At 47.0% G+C, this 14,123-nt stretch overlaps 1 protein-coding gene across 1 annotated transcript in view; it reads left to right on the top strand.

Annotated features, from left to right (window-relative positions):
- Positions 1–10,078, top strand: part of B4GALT1 (beta-1,4-galactosyltransferase 1) — a 53,805-nt gene extending 43,727 nt beyond the window's left edge. Inside the window, exons 3-6 of the mRNA XM_082694619.1 lie at positions 1,558–1,745; positions 4,409–4,531; positions 6,762–6,866; positions 7,070–10,078. Coding sequence (XP_082550745.1) covers positions 1,558–1,745; positions 4,409–4,531; positions 6,762–6,866; positions 7,070–7,202 — 549 coding nt within the window. The 3' untranslated portion in view covers positions 7,203–10,078. The remainder of the gene's footprint in view (positions 1–1,557; positions 1,746–4,408; positions 4,532–6,761; positions 6,867–7,069) is intronic.
- The last annotated feature ends 4,045 nt before the right edge of the window (positions 10,079–14,123 follow it).

The raw sequence follows: 14,123 nt of genomic DNA, 5'->3' as shown, positions 1-14,123 counted from the left end.
TATAAAATATTTCCTTAATTCATTCATCATTCTCTTGGCTGCTCTTTCTGACTTCCTGATACTTGTGTTTCTTAAGTGGCTGGTTTCTCTGAGTCACCCACCTGAGGCTGCACAGCTGTAGCACCATCCATTTGCTCTGTCCTCACACAGGCAGCCTTCTAGAGCACCAGTTTCCAAATCTTTTCTTGGGGGCCTGGAGAGAAGACACTGGGGAGCCCACCTTGGAAGTTGTGTAACCACTGTAGACCCTTGTGAGATATACTTTCCCCCAAAGTTGAAGGCCCTGATCTTGTTGATTCCAAGAGGGATTGGGAGAGTGCACTAAATGAGGATTTCAGTGCCAGGTCCAGCTCCAGCTGGGTCACTTTTGTACGTTAGTTTCTTCATGGTATTGTTGGGAGGATTCTGGCTGGGATGAGACTCCACATGTGGAAGGGCTTGTGGACTGCTAACTGTAAGGGTGGCAGTGTCGATGCTGTTACTGTCCCTGCTAACCTGGGGCTGTGGTTCAGAGTGGAGACCCTTGGTGGTGACCCTGAGGAAGCCCTTGGTTGAAGCTTCCCAAAATTGTCATCTGCCGTTGTTTGTTGAAACCCAACCCTTGGTCTATGCATCCATCTATCCATCCATCTGTCTGTCCGTCCATCCGTCCATCCATTCATCCCTCCATCCATCCAACAGTTGTTTGTTGAGCTCTTATTGTATGCCAGGCAGTGTTCTAGGCATTGGGTGAAGAAAAAGTTAAAAATTCCAGCTTTCATTGAGTTTATATTCTAGTGGGGGAACTGAAAATAAGTAAATGAAATATGAAATACCTTTGCACCAATAGACTTGGTGCTTCGAGACCCAGTGGTTGGCATCCTGAAGCAGGTGTCTTCTTCTCTCTCATACACCCTGTTTCTTCCATAGCGTGTATCACACAGCTTCCCACCCTACGCTGTGAACACAACGAGAGCAGAGATTGACTTGGGTCCATGGTATTTCTCTGGTACCTAATTTTATGACAGACATATGTGAAGGCACACAATATGGTGACCAAACCATAATCAGCCATACCAAGAGGGAAGAAGTAAAAAGTCCATAGGCACCAGTTTCCTGGCCATCTTTATGGGAATTAGTCTATATGAAGTGTGTTAAACACATGACACATATGTTTAAATGCTTTTTCACCTAACCGTACTATCTTGAAAATCATTTCCTTTTCGAGCTTCCTTATTTTTTTTAACAACTCTATTCCATTTTAAGGATGTTACGTAATTTATTTAACCAGTTCCTTAGCAATGCTTACAACATTGTTTGCAATCTGTTGCTGTGATGAAAATCCCATGGTGAGCAAGTTATTCATTTTTGTGTATTTGCAAGTCCTCCGTGATAATTCAGTTCCTAGAAGAGGGATTGCTGATGCAGGGCATGCCATTCGGTATTGATTTGTAATGTGAGAGCAGAAAAAATGAGTGGACTAAGGATCACATGTAGTTGACAGGTCATCAGTTCGAGTGAGTATTCTATTTATTCGCCTTGCGGTATCTGATAGTACTCGTTCTGTTTCTGCCCCAGGCTGGAGAAACCATGTTCAACCGTGCTAAGCTCCTCAACATTGGCTTTCAAGAGGCCCTGAAGGATTATGACTACAACTGCTTTGTGTTTAGTGATGTGGACCTCATTCCAATGAATGACCGCAATGCCTACAGGTGTTTCCCACAGCCACGGCACATTTCTGTAGCCATGGATAAGTTTGGATTTAGGTAAGAGATATCCACCAGAAGCTACAGAAAACCTGACCACTAGGAAACGCAGCCCCTCCAGCCCAGGAGTATCCCTTTAGGTTCTGGAAGAGAATCCTTCCCCTGAGAACAGGGTGCTTTTTAAGCCCAAAGTCAGTTATGATTTAAGGAGGAAAGTAAAATCCAGGAACATTCATAATGTTACACATCCAGGGTTTGTGTTTGGGATGGCTCTAGCCTGTAGGCTCCAAACAGATGCTATATTTCCTTCTTTTCTTCTGTTCCCTTCCCCCACCCAGTTCGAGAAGCAAATTGGAATCGCCCCCCCCCCCCCCCCCCCGTCAATTCTTGAGTTTGGGTACCTTAGCAGGTATACCTTGGTACTTAAGAAAGAACATGGGTGCCTGGGTGGCTCAGTGGGTTAAGCCGCTGCCTTCGGCTCAGGTCATGATCTCAGAGTCCTGGGATCGAGTCCCGCATCAGGCTCCCTGCTCAGCAGAGAGCCTGCTTCCCTCTCTCTCTCTCTGCCTGCCTCTCCATCTACTTGTGATTTCTCTCTGTCAAATAAATAAATAAAACCTTTAAAAAAAAAAAAAAAAAAAAAAGAACATGACTCTGTTTCCCTGCAAAGTACAGACTTCTGTTTAGACATTGGGACCCAGACTTTTCCATCAAAATACCCCTAGTGAGGAGGCCAACTGATGCCTGTCCCCAAGGGTACTGGTATAATCCAAAGAGTATTGTCATAGGTGGAAAATAGCCTTGTAGCCTTTTTATTTTTAAACCTTAAAAAAAATAAAGGCACTTTGTTCCATAATTACCCATGTTTATATCAACATAAAGTTGTTTTAAATCACCCGCTAGGTGAGCCGACTGACCTTCCCCGCCCTGCTCTAAGTCAGCTCAAATGTCCAAGAAGCCGTGTGCTGGGCAGCCCTGACTTCGGCTGACTGCCCTAGTGTGGCAGGCCTGTGCGGACCTGCAGTCCCTTGGGTTAGATACAGATGCTATCTTTCAGACTCATTTTATTCCCCATGATTTTGTTCTGTCCTCCCTTGCTGGGGGAACAAGGGCTGGGAGATGCAAACAGGGACACTAAGGGGCACCTGGCTGACTCGTTTGGTAGAGCGTGTGGCTATCAGTGGCGGAGCCATGAGTTCAAGCCCTGCTTTGGCCGTGGAGCCTGCTTAATTAAAAAGGAAAGAAAAGAAAATAGGGATGCTGTAAGTCATTCCCCCAAATCAGCCCCTAAACTTGCTAACTTAAAGAGAGGAGAATTTGGCCTTAATCGTCACCCTGCACCCTCCTAACTTCCCTCCCTACCTTCCTGTTCATGTATCTTATTCTCTTTGAGATACATGAGCTCAAACCTCGCCCCCTCTTCATTCCCCCCTTGAAGCACGGTGGTGATGACCTCATTCTTTGCCACAGCACCATGCCTGTCTTACCCAGAACTAGTCAAGGCTTGGGGGACAGGCGGTTAGTCAGAGAAAACAGCATGGGCGGCGAAACCGAATCTTATCATCTCAGCATGTTCTTTCCTGGGAGGTCACCTAGAGTCCTTTCTTTATAAACACTGATTGTGAGAAATCTTATTGGCCTGGCCACCCGGTTCAAACCCTTCCTTGTAATCAGGCACAGACTGTAGTGTAAGGTATGCCCAAAGGTGGGTGACTGGGCACTTAAGGGACAAACCTAGTTACAGATGGATTACCTTTGACTCATTAAAGCAGGCCCCAGGGATCTTCATGGATACTCCTAGTCAGATGTCCTGAATGTATTTGAAAATAATAATGGTACCTTTTTTTTTTTCTTATGTTCTGGATGGTTTGGCTGACTTCCCTCTTGAACTCTGAGTGAGAGTTTTCCTTAATTTGCGTGATGGATTTTAGTCTCTCTGGATTCCAGTAAAAGCCCTAGTGTGGGTTAGTGCTGCACACAAAGTCATCACGAAACCACAGCCTTTAAAGGACCCATGGGAAAACCTTTGTATGGCTTTTGGACATGACCTGAGTCTTAACATTTCATCACCATTGAAAGAGTAAAATACAAAAAGGTGTGGAAGGATGAGGGTCCAGATGCCCTACTGCTTAAAAACGTGTCAAAATAGATTCACCCTTACATATTTTGCTAAGTCAGGATGTGGTAGGAATTTCCTAGAAAATGTTATTTTAGCGGATTTTCAGGAATACTGTTTCAACTGTTGGGGTCAGTTTTGGGACCAGTGTGCCTGTGAAGAATGAAAGTTACACTGATAGATGGGCTGAGGGTGGGAAGGGAGGGCGTGACTGGGTGGGCACAGGGAGGCTTTACTGCAATCTCAGTTTCCAGGACCTCCTGGATAAAGATTTCCCATGCAGGAGCAAGATGCATAGAAAAGCAGATTCCCGAATGGGACACAAAAGTGGGCTTATGCTCTTGTCACTAACTAATTTTCCAGGTAATCACAGAAGCAACACAGTATTCTTAGAGCAAGATTCTCCTTTTTGATATCTGTGTCTTCTCTGAGATCATCTCAGTTTGATTAAAAATAAACCAGAACAAAGACAACCCTCATAAACCTCAATTAAAAAGTCCCAGAGAATAAAAATAATGTAATAAGTGTTTATGCTTTGAGCATGCTTTATTTTGAAAAGTCAAGACTTAACTAACCACTGGTCTTTGTGTGTGTGTTTCTCCCCCAGCCTACCTTATGTTCAGTATTTTGGAGGTGTCTCTGCTCTAAGTAAACAACAGTTTCTCACCATCAATGGATTTCCTAATAACTATTGGGGCTGGGGAGGTGAAGATGATGACATTTTTAACAGGTAATGGTTACAACTTAGACCTCTTTCTTCTCTGTCTCCCATCACCCCCAGGTTTTCAGTTAGCACCTGGTCATTCTGCAAGGATTGCTCCTTGGGTGGGATACAGTCCCCACTTGGCCCATATTCTTTATTTTTAAGATTTTATTTATCAGAGAAGGAACTTAAGCAGGGGGAGTGGCAGGCAGAGGGAGAAGCAGACTGCACCGAGCAGGGAGCCAGATGTGGGACTCGATCCCAGAACCCTGGGATCATGACCTGAGCCAAAGGCAGACACTTAACCGACGGAGCCACCAGGCACCCCTTGGCCCACATTCTTAAGTGTGCCCTTCAGTAGGTGCCACAGGTGCTGAAGAATGTCTTTAGGAAAATTCGCTTCTGTGATTTTTGCATTAGCCTTGGAACATGCAAAATGAGAACCAAGTGAAGGGTTGAGTTTACTTTGATTCATACCACATGCTGTTTTGTCCTGAAGAAGTAAGCATGTATCTTTTGCAAAAATTCTACATTTCATTGTGGTCCTGTTTGATTATGAAACAAGTTTCTTTGGGCTGGTTCCTAAGTTCCTTTACAGAATCTCTGTGTTATTTGTTTATTCTGGTGCATTTTTACATACACAAATGAGGACTGAGTAGTATAATGAACTTTTGTGGGCCCAGCCAGCCCCAGCAACCATTTCTCCATGGTCAGCCCTGCCCCATCCGTAACCCCAGGGGCTCCTGGTAAACCTTTCTCATGGGGGTTGTCATTGCAGATGGTAAAAAATAAAAAATAAAAAATTCCAGTGGCATTTGAAACCACATTCTGCCCAATTCTCTCTGGCCATGGAGACTTTTTAACCCTGCCAGCTGTGGATAAGAAGTACCTTTTCCCTCTGGGAGCTAGTTGGAGCTTGTCATTGAGCTTGATAACAGAATATAGCCTAGCACCTTCCCGAATTGGAGTACATTAATTTGAGCAGTTCACAGAAGGTGTCTGTCGGAGCAGCACCCAAGTCAGTCACATGGGGCTTAGTATGAGAACCTGTCATGGACCCAAGCCTTTGCTATCAGCCTGGGAGAAAACTGGGGAGCATGTGCCCCTTCAGTGTACAGAGCGCTGAGTCCCGCAGGCCTAGTGGGAGGGCCGCAGAAGCCCCAGATAGGGGGTCCAGACAGATACAAACTTGCTACCACGGCACCCGATGGGCAAATGGGGCCTGCGGGATGGTGTTCAGGGCTGAGGTGGCGCCACAGACCTGAGCCATGGCGGTTAGTGGGGAGGGAGCCCTGAGGGTGGAGGGACGAGAAGCCTGTGTGATTTGTGGAGCAGCTTTCTTGAAAGATAAGGGGTGTATCTGTTATGCACCTACTCGCCAAGTGCCAGGCACAAAACCAGCACTGGGGGAGATGAGGCCAGAAGAAACCTTTAAATCCTCCAGGGACAGCCAGTCCTGCCTCTTAACTAACTTGCCCTGTTGCTGTCAAGGCTTGGGTTTGGGTCATCATTCCTTTCCCCCAGACTTACAGACTCTTCCATCCTGTTCTGGCTGGCTCTTGTCTTGTTCTCTGCTCTCTGTTGTTACGGTACTTACCAGAGAGACTTCCCTTTGGCCAAAAGCCTTTGTATATTATATAATATTTGTGTATTATATTAACTGTATATTATATCCCTTTCAGACACTGGCACTGGTCACTGGGATGCTATAAAGCTCTGAGAAGCTCCTCCATGATGTAGCCTTTGCCCTTCTTCCAGTCTCATCTCTGGCCACTTCCTACTCCAGACCCTACCAGTCCCCGGAAGGTTCTGTTGCTCCCTGAGGGCCCTTTGTTTGCTCTGTCTCTCTGCCTTTGCCTCAGCTGCCCTGGCTGCCCAAAATGCTCTAGCAGACAACCCTTTGCTTTCACAACTGGCTCTGCCTCGTCTTGCTTAGGGAAAGTGAGTGGCTTCCCTTCCTGTGCTCAGCCTTCCTTCCCCCCTCACTTCCATCCTGACACTGATGGTCCCGTGTTCTAAGTTTGCACTGTAGGTTCTCTGAGGGCAGGCACCCTCAGTGCCTGGCATGGAGCGGTCACCAACACAAACTACAGAACTTGTGGTAAAAGGACAAGGGATACCACAGTTGGCAGGAGTATGGGCTGAGTGAGAAAAATAAACAAGATGGTGGATGAGGCACAAGTCTTACAGCCAGGGCTTTTGGACTCAAGCCTCATGGCAGCTCTACAATGATGACTTGTCCTTTTACTCCTTGCAGATTAGTTTTTCGAGGTATGTCTGTATCTCGCCCCAATGCTGTGGTTGGCAAATGTCGGATGATCCGCCACTCAAGAGACAAGAAAAATGAACCCAATCCTCAGAGGTATGTTCTGTGTTCGTTTACATGCCTTCTTTCTCCATTCAGTTGGGGGAGGCTACAGGAATGAGGCTCTGGAGACGGCTCCATGCCTTGAGGGTTCTTGGGACTGGCAGAGTAGGTGGGCATGTGTGAAGGACAAATGTTTAATGCTTTTTTCTTAAGATTTCTGTTTTGACACCAACCCATTGCCTATCTTCTCCTTGTAGGTTTGACCGAATTGCACATACAAAGGAGACTATGCTTTCAGATGGTTTGAACACACTCACTTACAAGGTGTTGGACATAGAGAGAAATCCGTTGTATACCAAAATCACAGTGGACATCGGGACACCAAGCTAGCATTTCGGTACACTAATAAGAGACCTGAAAATGGCCAGGGACCTTTGCTGTGCGTCTCTGCCAATCTGCTGGGCTGGTCCCTTTCATTCTTAACAATCAGAATGATAGGCCCCCTTCATTCATCATTCAGATGCCTTTCCAGATGACCAGGACGAGTGGGATATTTTGCCCCCAACTTGGCTCAGCATGTGACTTCTTAGCTCTACAAGGTGTTTGTAAATGTAGAAAACATCAGCCTTTGGGGGATTCTTGGTATGTTCACAGTGTCACCCCAAAGAATCAGTACACAGCCCGAAATTTGGTGACTGTGGGACTCATTCCCAGTGATATAAACTGCTAATTTGTTGTGAAGTAGGTAAGAATTTCGCTTTAAATTGTGGTATTCTTATTACTTTTTGAAAAATCGGAGAGTGCTGCTGAAATCGGATTGGTGTGATGTTTTTTGTTTGCATATTTTAACAGAAAAACACAATCTCAACCATTCTCCTTTTATCCTGTCCCCCACCTTCTTTTAGTGGTATGCAACTACTACAATCACTTGTGTGTGTGTGGGTCTATGTGTGTGTGTGTGTCTGTCTGTCTGTCTTTTCTTAGCAAGGAGATTTTTAAAACTTGAGCCTCGGACCTTTTGCCCTGCTAATGTGTGAATTCCAAGGCAACATTAGTCACCAGAGCAAAAGCCTTGGGTGTTCTCACATTCAGTGGCCTTTCTCCAGATTTTCTGATTTCTGAATGTAAAGACTTTTTTTTTTTTTTAAAGCAGTTTGTAGTATTTTAAAGAACAAATCAGGTTCTAATTATGATCTAGCTTGATTTTGTGTTGATCCAGATTTGCATAGCTATTTAGTGTTAAATAAGGCAATTTATTTTTCTGAGCATGCTATATAAACTTGAATTTCCTATGTATTTTTATTGTGGTGTTTTAAATGTAGGGAGGGGATTGAGCATTTTTTAGGGGGGAAAAATAGTGTATGCTGTACTGGCCATGAATGGACCTCTGATTTAGTCGGCAGGCCAGGTTTTGTGAAGAGCAGAATCACCCTTGGGCCCATTGAGTGTAAGGCCTCCCTGGTCAAGTTATCTTGCTAGACCTCTGAGGGAGGCAAAAAGCCTAGGCCTGCTAGGCAGAGCTCCCCACCTCTCTCCCCTCCCCAGGTGGGAGGGAACCTCCACCCCTCTTCCAGCCTGCCCTGGGACCTTCCCATAGGGCCCTATGCTGTGGAGGTGTAAATGACAGCAATCAGCAATCCGGTTGTTGTTTACTGACCTTTACTGACCGGGAATCTGGGGAGGAGGAGGAAATCACTGTTCTGGCCCCTGTGGAGTGTGGGGGCCGCTTCCTTCTCCGTGCTGGCCACACTGCCTGGCCTACCTTTCGGGGACCTGTTCTCCTTCCTCCGCCTTCCTCCTCTCTGTTGCCTCTCTCCTTCCTTCCTCCCCGTTTTTGTTCCTTTGCCTCTTGCCTGTTCCCTAAAACTTGCCTGTGGCACTCAGGGTCAAACAGACTATTCATTCTCCAGCATGAATGTGCCTTCTAATTAGAGATCTAGAAAGAAGTTGAGCTGCACCCTCCCACACTCCCCCACAACTACTCTGGTGCCTAAAGCCTCCCATCCCCCTCAGGTTTTTAGCAGGTGCTCCCACTCCAGGGAGGCTGATCCCCAGGGGTGTTGTCTCCAAACCCATCTCTGCTGGGAGAGGTTTAGCCTCCCTGGGACGAGCTGCACAAGGCAGTTGCAGTGGGCGCCCCTGCTGGGTCCAGCCTGGCTGGGCTGAGCACCGAAGATTCAGCTGTTTAATCCCAGGGTTGACCCCTCAGCTGGTGGTAGCCTGGAGCCCCACCCCTGTCTTCTTGGGAACCAGCCCTTAGTGTGGAGGCTGAGCTGGTGCCCAGCCCCAGACTTACCTGTGCCTTTATTGCTTTGAGCATCGTGGATGCTAACATGGTTCTTTTCCCAGAAGCCTTCTTTATTGGTTAAAAATTATTTTCCACTGCGAAGCAGCAGGGCCATGTAGAGAGTATTCTTTCTTTCAGTTCCCCGTTCCTTAACAGCGATGTCAGTGGAACCAAGAATGACCGCACTGAGAGGAAGTTTCGGGAAATGCGAAAAATGAAGGCCTCTCTTTCTGTCCCTAGATCCTGACTTTTCCAAAGTGCCTTAAAAGAAAAGAGACAGATACCCTGGGTGGTAATTTCTTTTCACTTACTTTACTCTTAAAGAAAATTCTGACTTTGTTTGTTTGTTTTCCTGTTACATTTTCCTTTATGTTCCATTGGAATAGTCAAGTATGTGGTTCGTTCTCAGAACCAAGGGAAATCCTGCTTCACTTGTTCCCCATTTGCTGACCTTCTGGTGCTCTCACGGGGCCCACTTGGGCCCAAGGTTAGGTCCGGATGCTTGCCTGGTTCCTAAGATGCTGCAGGTCCTGTTTCCTCCCTGAGAAGTTCAGGGCCGAGGGTTCAGGGAGTATTTCCTTCCCCGGAAGCTGTCACCGTGAAGTTGTGTGCTGCATCTTTCTCTGTTTCTCTCCATCCCATTGCTGGTGACCCTGTCAAGTGGCCTTTGGGAAAGATGAGAGGGCAGGGTGGCATAAGAGGGTAAAGGAAATGCTGGTACTGGCTCTGGGTCTGGGCAGGGGCTCTGCTGACCTCACAGCTGGGCATGGGCTGCCCGACTCGGCCAGGTTGGCAGCTTTCCTATGGGTGAGACCTGTTGTGTATTTCAATTTCCCATGTATGCAAATGTATGGATTTACCATTGTAAGTGGGCTGGGGTGGGGGGAAGGTGTGTGTCTGACCTTGGTTTTCAAAACAACTGTATTTTTGTCTTTAAAATCCAGTAATATAACGTGAATAAATGACCTTATCTTTGTAACCTCAGGTGGTTTCTTTTCTGATTTCAGTTGTCTGGGCTCTCCCAGGGCTGGAGGGAAGTGATTGGGACTGCCTGCTGGGAAAATCAGAGGAAAGCAAAGGTCTGCCACCTGTGCCCCCCTCATTGCAGTGGGCGGGGGGGTGGTGGTGGTGGTGCGGGGAAGCACCTGACTGTGCTCCATATACCCCCACTGGAATCAACTGTTTTTGAGACTTTTTTTTTTTTTTTTTTTTTTTACTTGAGAGAAAGAAAGAGAACGAGTCGGGAGAGGAGCAGAGAGAGAAGCAGACTCCCCACTGAGCAGGGAGCCTGATGGAGGGTTCCATCCCAGGACCCTGAGATCATGACCTAAGCCAAAGGCAGACACTTAACCACCTGAGCCGCCCAGGTGCCCCTGTTTTCAAGGCTTAAAAGGAATGACATGTCGGACATAATGACTGGCCCCTCACAGGCACTTACTGCACAGTAACTGGTGCCTCATCAAAATGACATTTCCCCTGGCGGGTCTCTGGTCACATTCTGCTAGAAGCAGCAGATGCCAGGATTGTTCTGGGATCATCCTCAGAGCCATTGCCACAAGGTGTTAACAGTAACTTGAGTGGGTATCCTACAAAACAAGATTTCTTATCAGCCCCAGGAAATATAAATATTCCCCAGGATCTTGGTTGTGACTCAAGGATCATGAGGCATTATGAACTCCGGGTGCCTCCTCCTCCTCCTTATTGCCCCCAGGACAGACATCAGCAGCCTCTTCCTTGCTGGCTAGATTGACTTGGCATCTGGAAGAAATGTGTCTGAGGAAACCAGTGTGCAGAAGAGGTTACCCTTGCTGTCCAGGCTGATGGAGCTGTGAATGTGGGACCAACTGGGAAACAGGAGAAGGAAGGGTGGCATTTTATAGTCCCTACAGTGCCATCTGGCTGTCCCCACCCATTCTTGTGACTGCTAGAAGGATCCCTAGGGGCTTCAGACCTGAACAGAGGTGGCCCTGGGCTCAGATCTGGCCTTCAAACAGAAGATGACAAGACTATGGTTCTTTGGACAAAGTGCTGTCTTAGACGGCTTTGTAAGCTATAAGGTTTGGGTTAAGTGGGGCACCCTTCTATCCCCAAAGATGCACATATCCACTCAGATACATACATACTAATATGCATAACATACCTGACATGTGCCTATGAGAGACGAGAGTGCCTGGGTTCAAACCCTACTGTTGCCTCTTCCTAGTAATGTGACGTGACCACTCCTCTTCTGGAGATACCAGAACCTCACCAGTCATGTTTTCCCACCCCTTCCTTGCCTCACACGAACAAAGATGTTTGGAAGGTCAGCACTGGGACAGAAGGGAACTTGAACCCCTGGTGGGCTCCAAAGGTGCCAGGGAGGGAAGAAGGCAGAAGAAAGGGGGCACAGACAGGCTCCTAGGGCTGGCCACTTTCTTGAGATGTGCTCTGTCTCTAGTCTCCCACTTCACATGGACCCAGACCAAGCCTGAGCCAGGCAGAGTCTGGTAGTCATGAGTGTGGATTCGGTGGGCGCCAGACCCCCCCAACACAGTACTTCTTTCCATGGGAGGATGTGACCTGGATGCCGACTCATTGACTGACAACCGTCCATTGGAGACAACCGTCCAGTGGTGCCAAGGTCGGCACATGCTTGTGGAGGTACACTAGTGGGACCTACCGAGGCAGGATGGTTTGCTGCTGGTGACAGAAGGAAGCTGTGTGTGGGGAGAGTGGAGGGAGAGGCCAAGGAAATGAGAAGATGTCCAAGTTCTAAGTGTTGCCAAGTCTCCACCACACTTCCAGGCTCCCCTCCTCCTGTTTGTTCCAGGAGGTGAGAATTTGGACATTCTCAGAGGCCGATTTCTTAGAACTGGAACTTCTTAACCTTGTTAGAAAGGAAATGAGGTTTGTCTGGCTGAGCGGGTCATGCCAGACAAGCCTCATTTCCTTCTCTGGCAGAGTCCCCAGGCAGGGAACGTGGCTGTTGCCTTCATCTGGGCTCAGGAAACTGTACGCGAGCTGTGAGGCAGAGGAACCTTCAGGGCATGGTTGTTATGGGGAGTGTTAGGGTCAGTAGACCAAAAACCAAAGGGCTATGACACTCCAAGGACATTTGCCCTTGAGCAAGATGTGTGTCAGGTCACCAGGAAGATGGCCAGGAAAAGGCTATACAAACAGCAATCATTACTTCTGGCTCTTTCTGCCTTCACACTCACTGTGTAATCCTCAGCAAGTTGATTTGCCTCCCTGAGCCCTCAGTTTGCTCTTCCTCTGTTTTAGAACTTGCTCTCAGAATCCACGTCTGGTCTCCCCATGGTTCTGCCCTTCCCCCAGTAGGAAATGTCCTGATCTTGGGTTTCCTCCTGTTCTTGAGGTGAACTCTTCTTATCACCTTGAAGGAAGTCACTTTATCTCTTGAGTCTTCATTTATAAAAATAGCAGGATCAGGGCGCCTGGGTGGCTCAGTGGGTTAAGCCTCTGCCTTCAGCTCAGGTCATGATCTCAGAGTCCTGGGATCGAGCCCCGCATCGGGCTCTCTGTTCAGCAGGGAGCATGCTTACCCCCCTCTCTCTCTCTGCCTCTCTGCATACTTGTGGTCTTTGTCTGTCAGATAAATAAATAAAATCTTTAAAAAAAAAATAATAGCCGGATCACCCCCACCCACCCTGTGCAAATCAAAACCATGCTGAGATACCACCTTGCACCAATTAGGATGGCTGTTACAAAAAAAACAACAATAGGATAAGTATTGCTGAGGATGTAGAAAAATTGGAACTCCTGAGCCCTGCTGAGGTAGGAAAGTAATATGGTGCAGAACCTGTGGAAAATCACATGGTGATTCCTCAAAAACTTAAACATAGAATTGCCATATGGGGGGCGCCTGGGTGGCTCAGTGGGTTAAAGCCTCTGCCTTCTGCTCAGGGTCCTGGGATTGATCCCTGCATTGGGCTCTCTGCTCAGTGCAGAGCCTGCTTCTCTCTCTCTCTCTCTCTCTCTCTCTGCCTACTTGTGTTCTCTGTCTGTCAAATAAATAAATAAAATATTAAAAAAAAAATAATTGCCATATGGTCCAGTAATTCCACTTAAGGGTATATATGCAAAAGAAATGAAAACAAGGACTTGAACAGCTATTTGTATACCCGCGTTCACAACGGCCTTATTCACAACAGCCAAAAGGTGGAGATGACCCAGTTGTCTGTCAACAGAGGAATGGATAAATAAAATGTGGTGTATACAGACAGTGGAATATCATTCAGCCTTAAGAAGTAAGGAAATTCTGGGGCGCCTGTGTAGCTCGCTTGGTTGGGCATCTGACTCTCTGGTTCAATGCCTATATGATCTTGGGATCATGAGATTAAGTCCTGCGTTGGGCTCTCTGCGTGGCCAGGAGTCTGCTTGGGACTCTTTCTCTCTCTCTCTGAAATAGATAAAGGAACAAAATCTTAAAAAAAAAAAAAAAAATTCTGGGGTGCCTGGGTGGCTCAGTGGGTTAAAGCCTCTGCCTGCAGCTCAGGTACATGATCCCAGGGTCCTGGGATCAAGCCTCGCCTCGGGCTTTCTGCTCAGCAGGGAGCCTGCTCCCCCCCACCCTCTCTCTCTGCCTGCCTTTCTGCCTACGTGTGATCTCTGTCTGTCAAACAAATAAATAAAAAATCTTTTTAAAAAAAATTCTGACACATACTACAACATGGATAAATCTTGAAGACATGCTGAGTGAGATAAACAAGTTACAAAAGGACAGATATTACAGGAGTCCACTCACTATATGAGGTATCTAAGTCCTCACATTCACAGAGACAGAAAGTCGGGTGATGGTTGCCCTGGGGCCACAGGGGAGAGTGAGCAGAGGGAAGAATGGGGAGTTAGTGTTCACTGAGGCCAGAGTTTTAGTTGTATAAGATGAAAAAGGTCTGAAGATGGATGATGGTGATAGTTGCATATGAAGGTACTAACACCAGAGAACTATGTACTTAAAAGTGGTTAAAATGATAAATTCCATGTTACATATATTTGCTATGGACTGAATGAGTCCCAAATTTATG

This window comes from Mustela nivalis, assembly GCF_964662115.1.
Source record: "Mustela nivalis genome assembly, chromosome: 13".
Taxonomy (NCBI): domain Eukaryota; kingdom Metazoa; phylum Chordata; class Mammalia; order Carnivora; family Mustelidae; genus Mustela; species Mustela nivalis.
This window is presented reverse-complemented; position numbering and strand designations above follow the sequence as displayed.